This window comes from Mustela erminea, chromosome 7 (assembly GCF_009829155.1).
Source record: "Mustela erminea isolate mMusErm1 chromosome 7, mMusErm1.Pri, whole genome shotgun sequence".
NCBI lineage: Eukaryota > Metazoa > Chordata > Mammalia > Carnivora > Mustelidae > Mustela > Mustela erminea.
This window is the reverse complement of record NC_045620.1, coordinates 63581949-63600483: the sequence shown is the minus strand read 5'-3', so window position 1 is coordinate 63600483 and position 18535 is coordinate 63581949. Positions and strand designations below refer to the sequence as shown.

Below are 18535 nucleotides of genomic sequence, written 5' to 3'. Positions count from 1 at the left end.
GAAAGTATCTCAATTTCTTCACACACAACATTTTAACTATTCCACAAAACAGAAACCAAAGTAACTTAATACAACTAAAATCAAAGCAGGCTGTTTTAAACATTAATGACTGCCTCATTAGCAAGATAAGAGAAACTGATCATTCGACAAATAGCAAGAAGCTGTGCGTGTTTATATATATTTAGGTTAATATATTATTTGTCAATAAAAAGCTGTAATAAATATTTTGTAGTAGTAATAAGAGATTTGGAGTATTTTATTAATTTTATTATAACACTTAAGCACCTAATTTTACTAAAGATGTTTTGGACTAATTTTTTATTATACCTTTTTTTTTTTTTTTTAAGATTTTATTTATTTGACAGAGAGAGAAGGAACATAAGCAGGGGGAGTGGTAGAAGAAGAAGCAGGCTCTCCACTGAGCAGGGAATATAATCTAGGCTCCATCCAGGGACGCCAGGATCATGACCTAAGCCAAAGGCAGACGCTTAACGACTGAGCCACCCAGGCGCCCCTTACTATTCTCTTTAAAAACAGTATTCTTCCTCTTCTTTTCCATAATTTCAACTACTATTCTAATCAACCATTTTCTTTTTAACATGCTAATTTTTATGCATATACCTTCTAAATTTTCTTGCTTGCTAAAAATAAAAGTCCTTCAAAATATCAAAACCACACACCTTTGTGATGGCCCACAGTTTCTTACCTGCACTTCTCAAATTAGGGTCCAGCCCTGGCATCTCTTTGTTAGCTTCAGGGCTGACACTGTAGATTGACGCCCCTGCTTCACTGACGATACTGAGAAGAAAGAAAAGGGGAAATATGATTTCCAAACTTTCTCCCTGTCAAAGAAAATTAATGAATAAGACTGGGCATTATAAGAAAGAGAACTGCAGTGAAAAGTGCTTTCTTTATATTTCAGTGGTACCTGTAGCATATAATTTTTAATAAAGTGATCAAGTAAGGTTTGTGTTCTTCACAGAGGAAATACACAGGTTTAAATCCGTAACAAATTCACTGAGTTGTTTCCTGTCAGTAGTAAGGACACAGTTTATAGATGAACACAATGGACCCTTTCCCCTAATGCAAATTTTGAATTTCCAGAATATACTGAGATTCTCTTCTGTTCATAATCTCTTACTAATACTTATGACCCCCAACTGAATTAATCATTCTAAAGTATCATGGAGAACACATACATGTGAGTGGATATGTGCACATGTGGATATATAAAAAATCACTGCCATGATTATGACTCAATTATAATGAACAACCACAAATGTGAATAGGAAAGGGACCAGACAGGATATTATCCCACTTCTTTTCAGGAGGGCCTGAAATCATCCTTTTAGTAAACTTGAAGCCTTTCACTTCAGGCAGGTATTAAACCGTTATTTAATCAAAACATAACACACATGATCCTCTTCTTCTTCAGCTCCAAATACTTTTCAAACCACGGTGGGAACACTCTTTTACAGTGGACAAGTATACAGTGGTTGACATCACTACTTCACTCCTTCAACTTTTTTTTTTTAATTTTAAATTTTTTATTTTTTATAAACATATATTTTTATCCCCAGGGGTACAGGTCTGTGAATCGCCAGGTTTACACACTTCACAGCACTCACCAAAGCACATACCCTCCCCAATGTCCATAACCCCACCCCCCTTTCTCCAACCCCCCTCCCCCCAGCAACCCTCAGTTTGTTTTGTGAGATTAAGAGTCACTTATGGTTTGTCTCCCTCCCAATCCCATCTTGTTTCATTTATTCTTCTCCTACCCCCTTAAGCCCCCATGTTGCATCACCACTTCCTCATATCAGGGAGATTATATGATAGTTGTCTTTCGCCGCTTGACTTATTTTGCTAAGCATGATACGCTCTAGGTATATATACACAATGGAATACTATGCAGCCATCAAAAGAAATGAAATCTTGCCATTTCCTCAACATTTTTAAATTACAGGTGTTCTTTTTTTCAGATTTTATTTATTTCTTAGAGAAAGAGACATGTGCGAGCACATAAGTGGGGGGAGGGGCAGAGCACGAGGGAGAAGCAGACTCCCCACTGAGCGGGGAGCCAGACACAGGGCTTGATCCCAGGACCCTGAGATCACGGCTTGAGCCGAAGTCAGACACTTAACCAACTAAGCCACCGAGGTGCCCCTAAGTTGGAGGTATTCTTTATGACATAATATGCAAAGGAACATTATCTACCTGAAGATACCTGTGGCTTTACCATGAGACCAGCCAGGTGTCAAGACTCAAAAGCAGAAACATATTTGTGCTTTTTAATCCACTTTTAGAAACGTCTTCCTTTCTCTGTTCCTCAATATTTACTTTAATTGTGAGACAAGTTTAGTGGGTAACTTTTAACATATTGCCTCACTGTAACAGCTGAACACTGATAAGAAAAGTGTGAAAATAGTTAGTTTGCTACCCATCTTTGAAGAATTCTTGACTGAACTTTGACAACAATTATAAGCCATCAAACTTCAGAAGATTATTTTGGGGAATATGAAGATTTATAGCTATTTTTTGCAACCAAGTCTACTGTCCGAAATTTCCTAATAGGAAAAATGAACACTCTGTAATTGTTTACCATCATCAATACTACCATCATCGTACAGAAAGAGGTAACTGAGTGCATATTACACACAAAGTACAAAATCAACCACTTTATAGACTTTATCTCATTTAATCCTTATATGGTGATTTTTTTTTAACAGATAAGTAATATGCCCAAGGTCACTTGGCTGGTAAACTACTGAGTTGAATTTGAACCCTAATCTGCTTTAAACCTAAGTCACACTCTTAACCAACACACACAAACAACTTCTGAATAGCTTTAAACCTCTCATTAAAATGAAAACCCATACTGTTGTGCTAAACAATAAGTGTAATAACACCTTTTTACAGAAAAACCATTTTCTTCCTTTCTTATGTGTCTAAGGTAGAATCTAAAGCACCTAGAAGGCCAAATATATTCTACAGTTTCAGATATGCACTTTAAAATTAAAAGGTAATTGTGCTTTTTCTCCAAAATAAGATATAGATTCTGCTTAACTTCTACTATGTAATGATGAAGGAGAAAAAGTAATGTCAAATAAAGCTTGAAGTGAAGAAAACTCTTGATGTGGCATAATAGGATGTTAAAACCAACACTCTAGAAGGGATTTTTCAGTTCCATTATAGTGGCAGTTTCTAATCAGAGGCCCATGATCTTCTGGGTAGGGAAAAACAGGATTAACTAAAACTGCATACAAAATACAGTATCTATGCATTTTTTTCTAGGAAACGGGATTATAGTTTTCAGTGATTACTTAAAACCCATAACCCCTCAAAAAGTTAGGAAGCACCATCACAGGGTAAGAATATTCAGTCATTGGTCATGGAAAACTGGTTTCAAACACAAATCAACAGTCAGTTTAACAAAGTTTTTTTTCTTGAAAAAACCTAGAGTATCCATGAAGTACAGGCTGGACTGATTATTAAGGGAAAGAATATTTTTAAAAATTTCACCACAGATTTATTTTCTATCATTTCAAGAAGGCTTCAAAATTGCCACTGTTAAGTAAAGGGTAATGAAGTGGTAAATAAAAACTGCAGTTAACTGTGGCTTTTGGCAGTTTGGTACCTGAGAATTTGCTGGGTGATTCACTGTCTCTTGGAAGTTATAATTCTCAATAGACTGAGGGAAACTGCTGCAAAGAAAAACACTCAGATAATAAATATTCCTCCAAATACCACACTGCCACTTCTTTTAAACAGAGGAATACAAAACAGATGTGACACACTGCACCGAAATATTTTAGATTAACGTTAATATTAAATCAATACAAAACGTAGTAAATTTTATATGCTTTAGTTATTAGATAGCATGGGTCCAATAAACAGGTCACTTCTAAGCGTAGAACAGAATGCTCCAATAATCTAAATGAACAAAAAACCCTCAACACTGATTTCTTCAATATACAACATATAAGGACCTAAGAAGTTTATGTGGCAAGAACTAAATGAAACAAATCAAGCTGGGAGTGGTAATGATTTTTTCCAGGGGAAGTTGCAAAGAATAAGTGTTTATAATGCTCCTTTGTTCTTTCCCATTTGGATGTCAAAGATAGACACTCAAAAAATATGTTTTCTAAGCCACTTTCTGTTTATTGCAAGTTTCCCAATAAGCTATGGAAAAGTATTCCAATTATCTCTAATATATTTTGAGAAAAGCAAAAATGAACTTCACATAAAATTCAGACAGCTCACGATTTAATAAATATTACATTCCACAAAATGAATTTCTCTCAGGTGTAAAGAAACTGGGTGCATAATCTTAGCAATTTGATTACTTTATTTATCTTTGCCATAAACCAGACAAGATTCTGAGCAGAATTTATTATTTGGGGGGAATTTAACTGACATAGTTGTAAATGAACTGAAGGTTCAATATTATTACAGTGCTCTGAAGCCCCTTCAAATTGCTAGTGCACACAAATACTTAAATATATACATACAGTATCTCAAGTGTTAAAAATATGTAAGTAAATTTCAGAAGCTACTACCAGACTTACATTTTACTTAATATATATGTTAATGTGCTAACAGTCTATAATTGAATATGTATTTCTAAAAACACTTAATCAAATTCAGCACGATTTTAGGGTCTTTTTTTAATTAAAAAAAAAATACAAACCACACAGCCAAAACTAAAAAGTAAGTGAAATGCCCAGTATATGGATGCATATACTTTTAAATTCATTTTTAAAAATTTTAATAAAAACTCTACATTAAAAATGCTAAATTGTTATATCTCAAGTTAAATTCAATGGCATTACATAAACTGATCATTTATCAATATAATTTTATTTTTTGAAAAGATGTTTAAATTACAGAATTTGTAAGTGTCTTCTGCCAAAACAGACTATATGTTGATGAATCTTTTAAAACCCAATTTGTTGGGACACCTGGGTGGCTCAGTGGGTTAAGCCTCTGCCTTTGGCTCAGGTCATGATCTCAGGGTCCTGGGATCAAACCCACATCAGGCTCTCTGCTCAGCAGGGAGCCTGCTTTCCCCCCTCTCTCTCCGCCTGCCTCTCTGCCTACTTGTGACCTCTCTCTCTGTCAAATAAATAAATAAAATAAAATCTTTCTTAAAAAGTAAAAAAAGTAAAACCCAGTTTGCAAGTAGTTTTCTTATAGTGACTATTTGTTCTGACAATAAAGAGAATGGCAATTTTTCTTTTTTTTTTTTTGAGAATGGCAATTTCTTTTACCAAATTGAGATGGGGTCGGGTGGGGACTCTTTTCATGAGACAGGAAAACCAGCCATTTGTTTTTTTAAGTTATTAGGCTAATAGTTTTCACATTCATTTACAAAGTTCCATGATGTCTCCTCTCTTCTCCCCATTTCCCAAATACAAAAGTAGCTTTGGTGTTTTCTCTTATTTTAAAATAAATCACATGCTTCCGTTAACAGGAGAAATTCAATTCAAAGGTAATCTATTTAAATGAAAATGCAGTTTTTTATTAAGATATCAAAATCAGCCAAGATAGAGTGCTTAAATCAATAAAAACTGATGTGTTCTTGGGGTGCCTGGGTGGCTCAGTGGGTTAAGCCTCTGCCTTCAGCTCAGGTCATGATCTCAGGGTCCTGGGATCGAGCCCCACATCGGGCTTTCTGCTCAGCGGGGCGTCTGCTCCTCCTGCCCCTGCCTACTTGTGATCTCTGTCAAATAAATAAAATCTTTACAAAAACAAAAACAAAAACAAAAACTGATGTGTTCTTTTCAAAAGTACATTAGAATTCTTCAAAATTTACTATTACGTAACAAGCTTTCTTTACTTCCTTCTGCCCACCAAAAAAATGCACTAAATAGCTACTACATTAAATGCACAATTAATTTCACTAAAGTTTTTAAAAACAATTTATCTAAAAACCATTCTTCCAAATTTTCAGACTGAGAAACATTCATACGGAGAGAGTAATGGCTTGAGCTAAGTTTCCCAACAAGTAACAGAAAGTGCTAAAACAGCCAACAGTGACCTTGATTCTATGCTTTGCACAAGAGATAACACATTCTGAAGTATGAAAGGATGGCTGTTGTACTTTTAGGGGGTAGGAGACAAAGCCAAAACCAAACCACTGTGAAAAAAAGGGGGTCTAGGATTTAATGTTTAAAGGATAAAGCTTATTTCTAAGAAAATATCAAAACAATTTTAGGTTCTAGAATTTAGTGATGAATTGCCATTTCAGGGAGTCTCAAATGAACACTAACTAGTTGCTTTAAAAACCAGGGTAACCTGGTGATAAGGAAGCAAAGAAACAAGGAAAATCATTTGCTGTTAAAGACGTTTAAACTATAGAATTCTTTCAGATAGTAGCTTGAAAATATAGATCATGTTACAAAAACATGCATTCTTTCTGAATCAGGTATTACATTTTTAAGAATTCATACTAAAGAGATCTTAAAATACACAAAAAATGAAAAAGTGCTAGTCAAGCTTTTACTGAAGGAAACTGAAAATCAAAACACCTATCATTAAAGGGTTCATTAAATGAAAACCTATACTGTCGCTAAAAATTGGTTACAAAATAGTAGGTGAAAAAAACTGGTTATATGACTATGATATGAAAACAACTCTGATATTTTAAAATATAGATCTAATAAAAAGAAGAAAAGAGAAGGCTTATGTATATAATGTTAATAGTATTTAAATATGAGTTATTTCTTTAACTCTAGATTTTTTGGCAATAGCCATGTGATATTTGTAAACAGAAAAAGTTTAGAAATTAAGTCTAAAATAACAATTGTTAATTGCCCAGGAAATCTGATATCACATAATGCCCAACATTTTCTTTTATTCTACCAAACTGTCTTGTATAGTAATTAAAGTTATTTTGAACTTAATCTGGGTAAACATGTCACTTGTTAGTAAAAACTTCCGAACATGGCTTCTAGATCTCAAACGATAACATTTTATATTACTAGAACATAAAAGGTGGCCAAGCAGAAAAGTCAAGAGTAAGGTCTCAGTTTGTACATACAGCTCAGATAAGAAACAAATGTATGATAAAAAATTTTATAAGAAATTACATACTATATATCCTTAAGTTTTACTCAGTCCCTGGCCTCTGAACCCACCACCTAAGTTATCCTTCATGATCGCCAAGGAAAAATCAATTCACTACCTGCAACATACAAGATGTGAGGTGACACAGCAGTATGCTAGGAAAGTGGTGTATGTGGATAAAACACTAAAAACAAAGTATGGTGAAGGAGAAAGAGAGAAGGCATACAAGCTCAAAATTTCAATGCGGCCAAGTTTATCTTTAGCTATGTAACACTAGCACCATCTGGTGGAAGACCAGTTAGAAAGACTTCAATTACCAGTTTAAAAAGAAAGAAAGAAATAAGAATTCTAAACCTTCTTTCAAAAGATGAGCATTTTTCAAAGAGAATAAGCCTAGCAATAGTACAGTAATCATACAGAGGACCATAATAAGCCTGGGGGAACTTAAAATGTCTCCCAAAGGTGTATGTACTCCCAGATGCACATCTTACTCTATCTTAGCCACAGAGCAAGATTACAACAGTAGAATTCCCTCGGCTACCTTTCCTTCAGTGCCCCACACCACATCAGATGAAAAGAATACTTTCTGGCCACAAAGGAAACCCAAAAAAGGTAGACCCAAATTAGTGACTATGCAGCAGAACTTTAATTTGGAGTTTAAGGTTCCACAGAGCACCAGCTACCTATCTGTCCATGCTAGAAATACACCAAGAGTATTCACGAGAGACTCTGATTCTGCTCTTCAGCATCAGCCGTTTATGTGCACAGTGATGCCAAGCCTCTACAGCGAACCACAGTGTGGCAAAACAGTACACTGAAATCACTGTTACTGCTGGCCCTGGGCCATCCAACAACAGAGAAGACAAAAATCACTGGTATCTTCAAACGCTGTTATGGGGAAAGCAAATCAACACACTGAGAGACAAAGAGGATGGAGAGCTTGACTCCTATCTGGAGGTTGGGTCCCTCCACTGAGGTAGAAGCTATTTCTAACCAAGAATGGCACCAGCAGAAATGACCACTACTTTACACAGTATGTATCCCTTTTAGTTTCTCTTTCCCTTCCCTTCACCTGCTTTCCTTTTAAAAAAATCCCTTCTTTATTCCCCCCAACCCCACCCATCTACATTTGAGACCAATAAGAAGTTGTTGCAAGTACTGCATGGTACCACTGAGGGAGCTCAAGAAAAAGCTGCCACAGGAGCAACCAATCAAAAGGCTGGGAGCCTGCGTGGTGTCAGACTATAAGCAAAAGGACAGGGCCCCCTGCCTCCAAGACAAGAAAATCAGGCAAAGAGAGGAACACCAACTACAGAAGAAAGTGCTGTCTGTAGAAGTACTATAGACATTCCATGTTCATGACTGAAAAGACACAAAAACTAAGAGGGCAGGGAATAAAAGACTGACCTGATTTTACAGTGAAAATGTCCTCTGATCAACATTTTGAAATGTACTGATCTAAAGAACATGATGTCAACCTACCAGCCAACACCCCACACCACACCAGAAAGTATGCTTCTCCTGATTCTTACGTTTAACTCCAAAACTGTCCATTTTTTACTGCCCAATTTTTACTTATTCATATAATAACCAGTTATCTGTATTTGTTTACTCTTTTTCAAATGCAGTTCTACTCAGATACAAATTTGAGAGTTACATAGAGAATTGTGTTGAATTTTCTTACAAAGGGAAAAATTTGCCTCATTAACTCGTCTTTTCACCTTTTCTAGCTTATATACGTCTATGCAAGTTTATCCACTAGTAAATGTGAAGAGTGCAGATTGTTAAGCATAGACTTTATTCTTTTATTATCCATCCAATAACAGAAGTCAGAATCGGAATTACCAATTTAGGGGATTTAATATTCTCATATTTTGCTAATAATAAGTATTCAATAATGTCATACTAATTATTAAGATTTAAGAAAGAACAATAATAACAAAAAAGGAGAGAAGCAAAGGAAACGAGACAATTAAAAGTAAAATAATAACAATAAGAATAATAGGAGGCTGAGACTTCCTTTTCCAGTGAGTAGTAGCTCAACTCTTTTTAGCCACACTAGAATAAAGTTTGGGAAACAGTAATAGGTTTTTAATTTGTATTTGTGTGTGTGTTCTTAAAGATTTTATTTATTTACTTATTTGTCAGATAGTGAAAGAGAGCACAAGCAGAGTGGCAGGCAGAGGCAGAGAGAGAAGCAGGCTCCCTGCTCAGCAAGTATCTCGATGCGGGACTCGATCCCAGGACCCCGGGATCATGACCTGAGCCTAAGGCAGCAGCTTAACTGACTGAGCCACCGAGACATCCCAAAGAAACAGCAATGGTTTATGCTACATTCCCTAATACTCTTCTAAATAACACCACTGATAACCTCAGCGAACTCCGCATTAGCGGAAATGACGCACATTTATCAGCTTGATTGGCTTTCATACCTTTCATACCTTGTCACCCATTCCTACTTTTCTCCCTTCTCATATTTGTTTTATTCCTAACCCTCCACACCCCTACTTTCCTCTGAAGTGAATTTACACCTTGACAGAAGTCATCATCGGTCCCAGCTCCCCTGTCTCTGTTAATAGAGACCCCATCTACGAACTTCATCTTATACATGCACCAGGTAGCAGCCTGGAGTAGACACAACCTTCAAAATTTCCTTTGGCCACCCAGATAATGCTTGGAGGGGAGGAGGGACAAACCTAAACATACAACTCAGGCATAAGACTACTACTCTAGATCAACAAATTTTCTAATCGTGGTTTTTGGGTGTTTTTTTTTTTTTGTGGGGGAGATGTCTGGGTGGCTCAGTGGGTTAAGCCGCTGCCTTCAGCTCAGGTCATGATCCCAGGGTCTGCGATCGACTCCTGCATCGGGGCTCCTTGCTCAGTGGGGAGCCTGCTTCTCTCTCCACCTCTGCCTACCAGTCTGCTTGCTTGTGCTCTGTTTTTTTTTTTTAAAGATTTTATTTATTTATTTGACAGACAGAGATCACAAGTAGGCAGAGAGGCAGGCAAAGAGACAGAGAAGAGGAAGCAGGCTCCCTGCCAAGCAAAGAGCCTGATGCAGACCTCGATCCCAGGACTCTGGGATCATGACCTCAGCGGAAGGCAGAGGCTTTAACCCACTGAGCCATCCAGGTGCCCCCTAATCGTGGTTTTTAAAGGTACACTGAACAGATGGAGGGAGAGAACAAATTTCAGTTCAGCTGACTACTCTGTTTACATCTTTATCTATAGTCAGATCTTTACTTTCTTAGGATCACTGCACATTTCTGGCTCTGCTATATTACACTGTGTAAATATTTAGGAGAAATAATTCCTTTCAAGGATCTAAACTTCCACTGTCGTTATGGCAAATGAACCTGTTTATGCTATGTTTGTTAAATAACAGCAAGCCTAAAAGAACACAGGAATTTACTAACATATGTGGTACACAAACATCACAATCCTAAAGCTTCTTGTGGGGACATAGCAAGAACATGAAAGGCCAGTTTATTTTTATTACCATTGCCCTGTAATTTTCTTTAGCTCTACTACAACATTCCTTAATTCAAACCTTTCCTGAAGCTACAGGAACAGAGTAGAGAAATGTACACAAACTATACCTCAAACTACCCCCATCTCCACGGGACCTTCCCTGTTTCTAGAACAATGGTTCTCCAACTTGATCCTGCCATCACAATCTGTTGCAGGCTGTTAAATCTCAGCGAGCTGGGCCCCACCCCCAGAGTTTCTGCTTCACTGGGGCCAAGAATTTGCATTACTAACAAATTCTCTGGTTGTGCTGATGCTGCTAGTCCTGGGACCACACTTTTTGTTTTACGGTTTTATTGAGGTATAATTTATAGTTCATAAAATTCACCCAATTTAAGTATATAATTCATTGACTTTTGGTAAATGTTATATAGCCATCACCAAAATCTAATCTCAGAACATCTCCATCACCGAGATAGTGTGTGCCCATTTACAGTTCTCATTCCTACCTCCAGCCCAGGTACCCACTTTCTATTATTCTGTCTCTATATATTCACCTCAACTGGACATTTTGCATAACTATAATAATAAAATCAGTGGTCTTCTACGTCTGGCTTCTTCACTTGTGATGTTTTTAAGATTCTTCCATGTTGAGCATCACTGTTTCCTTTTTATTGCTGAAAAGTATTCTGTTGTTCTAGATATAGCACATTTTATTTATCTGTTCATCCGTCGATGGAATCTGGGGTTCATTACAGTTTTCTGTTATTAGAAACAACGCTGCTATAAATATCCATGTACAAATCTTTATGTTGGACACACATGTCATTTCTCTTAGGTTCCCAGGAGTAGAAATGCTAAAGTATAAATTTATGCTTAATTTCAAAAGAAACTGCCTCGGTGTAGTTTATTCATTTCCATGATGATACTTGTTAGTGTCTTTTTCAATAGCTATTCTAGTAGTTACTAAGTGGTATCTTTTTACTTATAGTTTAATTTACATTTCTTTAATTAATGATGCTGAGCATTTACTCAATGTATATGTTGGCCTTTCCTAATTTTCTTTAGTGAAATACCGATCTAAATCTGTTGCCAATTTTTAATTGGTTAATTTGCTTGCTATCGAGTCATAAGTGTTCTTTATGTATTATAAATATATATTTATAAGCATATACATATATATAAATATAAGTCTTTATCAGGCACGTGATATGCATACATCTTCTCCCAAATTTTGGCTTGCCCTGTCATTTTCTTAATTGTCTTTGGTAACAAAACAGTTTTTAATTGTGATGAAGACTGGAACTATATTTTGAGAACCACTGTTCTAAAGCTTTACAAATTCAAAAGAAATAACAAATCCTTGAAAAATGTGAAAGCTTAGTGGTTTCCCATCTGCATAAGCAAATATAAATGTTACTCATATCCACTTTCCTGTTCTATTTCCTTTTAGCAAAGCCTATTACAACTATCATCCTAAATATGCTCACCATTTTCAAGAGGAAAAGAATATTTGCAACTAACTGGCTTTAATATTATTATGGAATGGATAAATTCAGCTGCAAACAGGCCTGAGGTATCAACTGAGAAAAGTGGAGAGAATGCTAGCACGAAAGAATATGAACTTCTGAGCCAGTGTTTTCAGAATCACTAATCAGGCCTATGGCTTTTAAAGCCATATTTAAAGCTCTAAGAAATATGTCTACTCTATAAAATAATGGAAACAAAGATAAATAGTGCACCATAGTAGAGGATATAGAGAAAAGAGAATTCCCTGAGATATGTATGATTTATTTTGATATTTTTTATCCTGTAAAAGGGCTAGCATTTTTTTTATGTTATTATGTTAGGCACCATACAGTATATCACTAGTTTTTGATGTAGTGTTCCATGATTCATTATCTGCATATAACACACAGTGCTCCATGCAATACATGCCCTTCTTAATACCCATCACCGGCCTAACCCATCTCCCCAGCCTCCCTCTTCTCTGAAACCCTCAGTTAGTTTCTCACAGTCCGCAGTCTCTCATGACTCGTCTCCCCTCTGATATTTTTGTCTAATTTTATAGCCTTCTTCACTAAAGATTTAAAAATAATTCACGTATCATTACAGCCCTTTCTTTGTTGAAAAGTTATTGAACTTTAAATCAACTTTAAATTAAAAGAAGCCAAAGGTGGCAACCAAAGTTCTAATCTTGTCTAGGACCATAACTTGCAATGTATGAAACATACTTCAAAAAAAAAATATCAGAAAGGTTTAATTCAGGTAGAAGAAACAGTAACATTAGTAGTTTCTAAGGTGAAACCCAAAATACTGCATGTTTACTCCTTGATAATTATCCACATCCCCAAATGAAATCTAAAGTTAAGAAGCTTACTGAACATTATTTCTACAACCATGACCTGAGCCACATACTCTGTGATTTTATGGAGAAACCTTAACAATAGGAAGGATTTAAGTTAAAAGTTTAAGTTAAAAGATGAAGAAAATCCATTTAGGTTTGCAAAAAGAGCCCTTCTTTATATAAATCAAGTTAACACAGGATGTGAAGCAAAAAGCTTTGTTCACTGTAGATCTACCAGGCTTCCAGTAAAATGCTTTCCAATATTTATGTTCCAATACATGGATATTGTTGATAACATAAAAGTCATTAGTTCTCACTGCCTTCTAATTGCTGGGGATGGATTTTTTATTTCTACTAACTTTCATATATTACACTACAAAGAATAAGCCCATTAGCCAATATTCATCCTCCCTTTTCCATTGAGCCACTTCAAGCTACTTCAAAGGAAGCTGTCCAAAGAGAGGCCAGAAGATGAGTTTCACAGGTGATCCACAGCCTCTGAACATGGTCTGGCTCCCCATAACTTCACTTTTAGGCATCTTCTCACCCAACTCTTTTATATTTTTTTGCAGTTCAAAATACCCAGAGTCAGTAGAACTTCTCTCTCAAACTCTACCAAGTGAGGGCATCACCATCTCTGTGATGTTATGGACTTGAGATCCAACATGAAGATCAAGATAAGAGAAACAGAACAAAGAGTCTACTCAGTAGCACACAGTCAATTATGACTTATCCATACAATTGAAAGTTAAGAATAAGCAAAATAGTGTTTTAAGCCTTCATTTTGTCCCAGAGTTCAGTTTCTTTCCTCAGTCATTTAGATGCCAGTCCCTACATGGAATAGAATTTTCTGTTCCATGTAATTTATTACATGTTCCTTTATTCACCCATCTTTCCTCTGGGTGGCTCAAGGTAGAAAAAAAAAAAAAGGAACAACCAGGGACCTCAAACAGGATGTCTTACTCCTGGCCATTTAAGATTTGACAATCATTAGTGTGTGCATACATATATGGCAATATGATCATAACAGAAGCTCATCCTTGAAGATCTGCAATTTCCTAGTGAGATTCTTAATAAAAATGAGGAATGTGGAAGAGTTCTCTGGCTGACCCTCACCATTTACCCAGTGAAATCCATAAAATAATCACTAAAACCTCTGCTTACACAAATAGCAAATTAGTAACACACCAAATAAGTATAAAGGAGATTAAGAACACGCCAAGACATATAAACTTCTACACAAACCCTGTGTGCTCTCCAAAGCTAAGAGAACTATACCATTTCAGCAATTTATCCATGTATGAATAAATGCGCTCAGTTGATTCCTGAGAAAGGGAAGAATGATCAGTTATATATGTCCTCATCTTGTCTGCTCATCTTGACATTTTTCAGCAAGTAAAAGTTCCAAACGGCAGGTGTCAGGAGGCCTTAGCCTCACATGTGGTGCTAGAAGGCAGGAAAAGCAGCAACAGCATGTGGTCATGTCAGAGACGCACAGAAGCTGCCTAGAAAGCACATTCTGAAAAGAGCAAACCTCAGACGTGGTTAAATCAATCCAGTGCCAGATGCCGCTACTAGAACAAAGCCTCGTTGCCAAAGATTAGCTGCCCAGAGAAACATTCAACTCAAGAGTCTCACAAAAGAGAAAATAGCCGAGTGCAATGGCACCTGTCCATATCCCGTCTGTCTGATAATTTGGTCAAACGAGATCTTCCATGCAGAGAAGAAAATGACCACAGAATGCTTTGCTTACTCTACAGATGGGTATTATTTTGCAAGGCCCTTTTCAGTTATTCTAAAGTAATAGTACAAATCTCCTGCATTTGTATAATTATAGCTTTTTGAAAGTGCTTTAAGATCTACTAACTCTAACTTTCTATAAGGGAGTCAGGATCACAAGTACCTCTTCATTTCACCTATGGAGTAAGAGAGAATCAAAGAACTCAAATTAGGCCAAGATCATCTGAAACCAAGACTTAAAAAGAAAAAGCGAGCTCCAGAACTGTTCGGCCAGACTTCTTTCTGTTTAGATATTTACTCTGTCTGTTCCTCCCTCCCAGTCGTCTTTTCACAGGTTTTCCCAATACTAAGAAAGTTTTGGAACCTTTTCAAAGTTGTTTGTGAAGATCAATCAATAAGCATTTCATTCCCAGAGGTTAATGTAATTTGCATGATGGTCTCTGCTTCTTCTCAGATCTAACTCTTAAAAAACAGTAATGATTTCTGAGGAATATTCAAAGCAGGAGATGCTGGAGAAGGACACAAATACATAAATTGCTTAGGGTGGAACATTCACGATCAGGTCATCTGGTTAGATACATCAGAAACTAAACAAACTAGAATTTTCAGAGAGCAGTACACAATATAATGATATAATCCCTAAAAAAGAAAATCAATTATCATTAGAATTTTATGCTCTATTTGAATATACAAAGGGATCATTGTGCCAAAGACTGATATGTCAAAATACTAATTTGCTCCCATACCTCAAAGGACAAAGCATATAGAGGAATCAAGACTTCACTTGGATTCAGGTTAGAGTTTTTTTTTTTTTTTTCCTTCAACGTTTTTCCTTACTATGGCTACACCACTGAAATTCATTTGTTTGCCATATATTTGGGGCTGTTTCCACACTAAAACAATTCACTGGAATCTTCACTATCTCATCTTGCCTTCTAAGCAACCAGCAAGTACTATTTTTCAACTGTGGGCAGTTGCTCACATAATTTCTCAATTTCATATTTTTAGATCTTATTCTGATCAATATTCAGATCTTATTCTTATGTAAAGGATAAAAGTAAATATCAGCACACATCCACATTCACATAAGGACTAAGAGTACTCTCACATATATATTTACTATTTGAAATCAAGTGTGTTAAATACAATTTAAAAATAAATTAAATAAAAGTAAAATTTTCGAAATGAACTTCCTGCTCATCATTAATCTGAAGGTTTTCATTTTTGTAAAACAAGTTATTTTGATATGATTATTTTCCATGTCTGCTATCTTTCTTCCATATACTTTGCTAACTTAATCGATTCTTTTTTAAAATTTTTTTTATTTTTTATTTCTTTTCAGCGTAACAGTATTCATTGTTTTTTCACCAAACTTAATTGATTCTTAAACTTCCCAGCAACTCATATTTTTCTGCTTTCCTCACTGAAATACAGGAATTTTTTTTTCCTTTACGTAAATAACAACCAGTCCGTGTTCACATTTGAGGTACAGCAAAGATGAGAGTTGGTAAAAACAAAGTTCCTTGTCAAGGAATGATTGCTCAAAAATCATGCAAATGGTAAACAGACACATGAAATGGACACACTGCACTAGCATCAGAAATGGCACAAATTCAACTGAAATACAAGCGAACTAAGACAAGCCATATACAGGTATCTCATAATTTTCAGTGTCATGAAAACAGTCATCAGTTTCACTCCCCAAAAAAGAGTGAGGACAAACTCAGGCATTTCAATGTTAGTTGGCTAATGATGCAATCTCTTCAATTAAGCAGAAAAACAAAAGAAAAGGCTTATGAAAATCATTGACTGGTCTCTGAAACTTAAAAATAAATCCATATGCAGCCAATTATCTCTTTGGATCTCTAAAATTTTCTAATACCTCTGATGGTCTCCCTGGCCAGTTTAAATACTGGGCTTTCTTTTTGGCAAATGTTTTTTATCTCAACAATCCTCGATGTTAAGAAAATCATAAGCAGAGGGTGCATGGGTGGCTCAGTTGGTTGAGTAACTGCCTTCGGCTCGGGCCATGATCCTGGAGTCCAAGGATCAAGTCCCACAATGGGCTCCCTACTCAGCAGGGAGTCTGCTTCTCCAGCTGACCTCTCTCCTCTCATGCTCTCTCTCTCTCAAATAAATAAATAAAATCTTAAAAAAAAGAAGAAGAAAATCATAAGCAGGAAGAAAAGGACACTAAAACCAATAAATGAATAAACACAACCTCCTGGTCTCATCTTACCTAAAAATAATGGTATCTCCCTCATACCTTCATAAAGTTTCCTGCCCCCAATTTTTAAAACCTGGCCACTAGCCATTTACATAATTTAAAAAAACACAGTATACTAAAGTTGGGTTCTTCAGATGTTTAGTCATACTGCAAACTACAGGTATATAATATGTACTCTTCAAAATTAAAACAATCTAAAAATAACACAAAAGAGAAGAAAGCTAAAGCTGTGTTCTTGAGATTCCCAAAGGTAAGAAAGGAAAAGAAAGTTACAGCTGTCACTTAATATGTACTTAACACCATGTGTAAAGAAAATCTGAGATATAATCTGATCCTGAAGAATTTAAACTACAGACTTCCTGATTCTCCAATGCTGGCAATCACTTCCAACAGTAACTGCACAATGGCTGAAAGAGCTTTTAAAATTATTTTATTTTCCCTAAGTTTAAGTATGAAGTCTCTATTCCAAAGTAAATTTTAAATGACTGGATGTTGTTCTAAAAATATATTTTATATCAAAGGGCTCCAATGAATTTTTCCTGTTAATTTCAAGTTTTCTAACTCAAACTTAGGATGACTGTTAGTTAAATTACAATCACTAAAGTAATGTTAATGTAGCACTCCACATATTTGGAGTCATATTCCAACATCATTTTCATTTTAAAGTTATAAAAACAAAAACAAAAATGTTAGAATAGAAACAAACCAAAGTATATGTATGTTAATGTAACTATGACTTTTTAATTCTTAGAGGAAAATTAGATAGTACTGTTCCTTTTTTATAATTATTTTATAATTATAAACACTGGATTGCTACATGTAATAAATGACTTTACTAAAAACAGATACAAAAACAATTTAAATCGTAAGTCTTTAGGAAACAAAACAAATTATAGACCGAGGCATTCCTACACAGTGATAGGGAAGATGTTAACTTTTTCCCCATATTTAAATGTGAGGGAAAAGAAAAAAAAAAGAAAGGAAAGAAATGGAGGGAGGAAGGCAAGAGCATTAGATAAATGTTTTCAGGAGAGAGAGAGACAAAGAGAGTGAGTACACACATACACGCACAAGACTGGCAAATTCATTAAAAAAGGGCTTTTTTTCCCCACTAAAATATGTAGGATACAAACTAATAATGGCCTGTAAGGAGTAACAATGTAACCAATTGACCTGAAGCAGTCTACTTTGCCAAAGCATGGACAAACTCCACTCTCAGGGGGATATACTGGTAGTAAAATGAATGCATTTCCTCACCTGGAATAAATCACTATCCTCATGAGCAAGTTTGAGAGTATCCATTTCTAACCTTATCTGGTGGTTAAAAAACAAAACTTCACATATTAGAAACACACGCACACACAAAGAAGAAACTAAAAATCACCTTTTCCTTTTCTTCCAACCTATGGTTCCCAGGCTTAGAAACCAGGCTTCTGTCAACAGATACTTTTCAAACACCCACTCCAGTTCCAATTTGGCCCTTTAAATATTCCCCAATATACTTGGAGAAATGCAGGCTTTTCAGATAATTTTTAAGAAATAATGAGCATGCACGCTTGTGTGTATGCTGTGTGTGCATTTTATATCTGCTTCAAGCTTGAACTTCACCATTTAAAAATGTAAATCTGCCATTACACAGAGAGACACAGCAGATCACTTGTATCTGCAACCACCACTTTCAGA

At 35.8% G+C, this 18535-nt stretch overlaps 1 protein-coding gene across 2 annotated transcripts in view; it reads right to left on the bottom strand.

Moving 5' to 3' along the window:
* SRBD1 (S1 RNA binding domain 1) overlaps positions 1 to 18535 on the bottom strand; it is a 203099-nt gene that overhangs the window by 92689 nt on the left and 91875 nt on the right. For both annotated transcript variants that reach the window (XM_032351862.1, XM_032351863.1), the window contains exon 15: positions 707 to 798. In XM_032351862.1, the coding sequence (XP_032207753.1) occupies positions 707 to 798 (92 nt within the window). The remainder of the gene's footprint in view (positions 1 to 706; positions 799 to 18535) is intronic.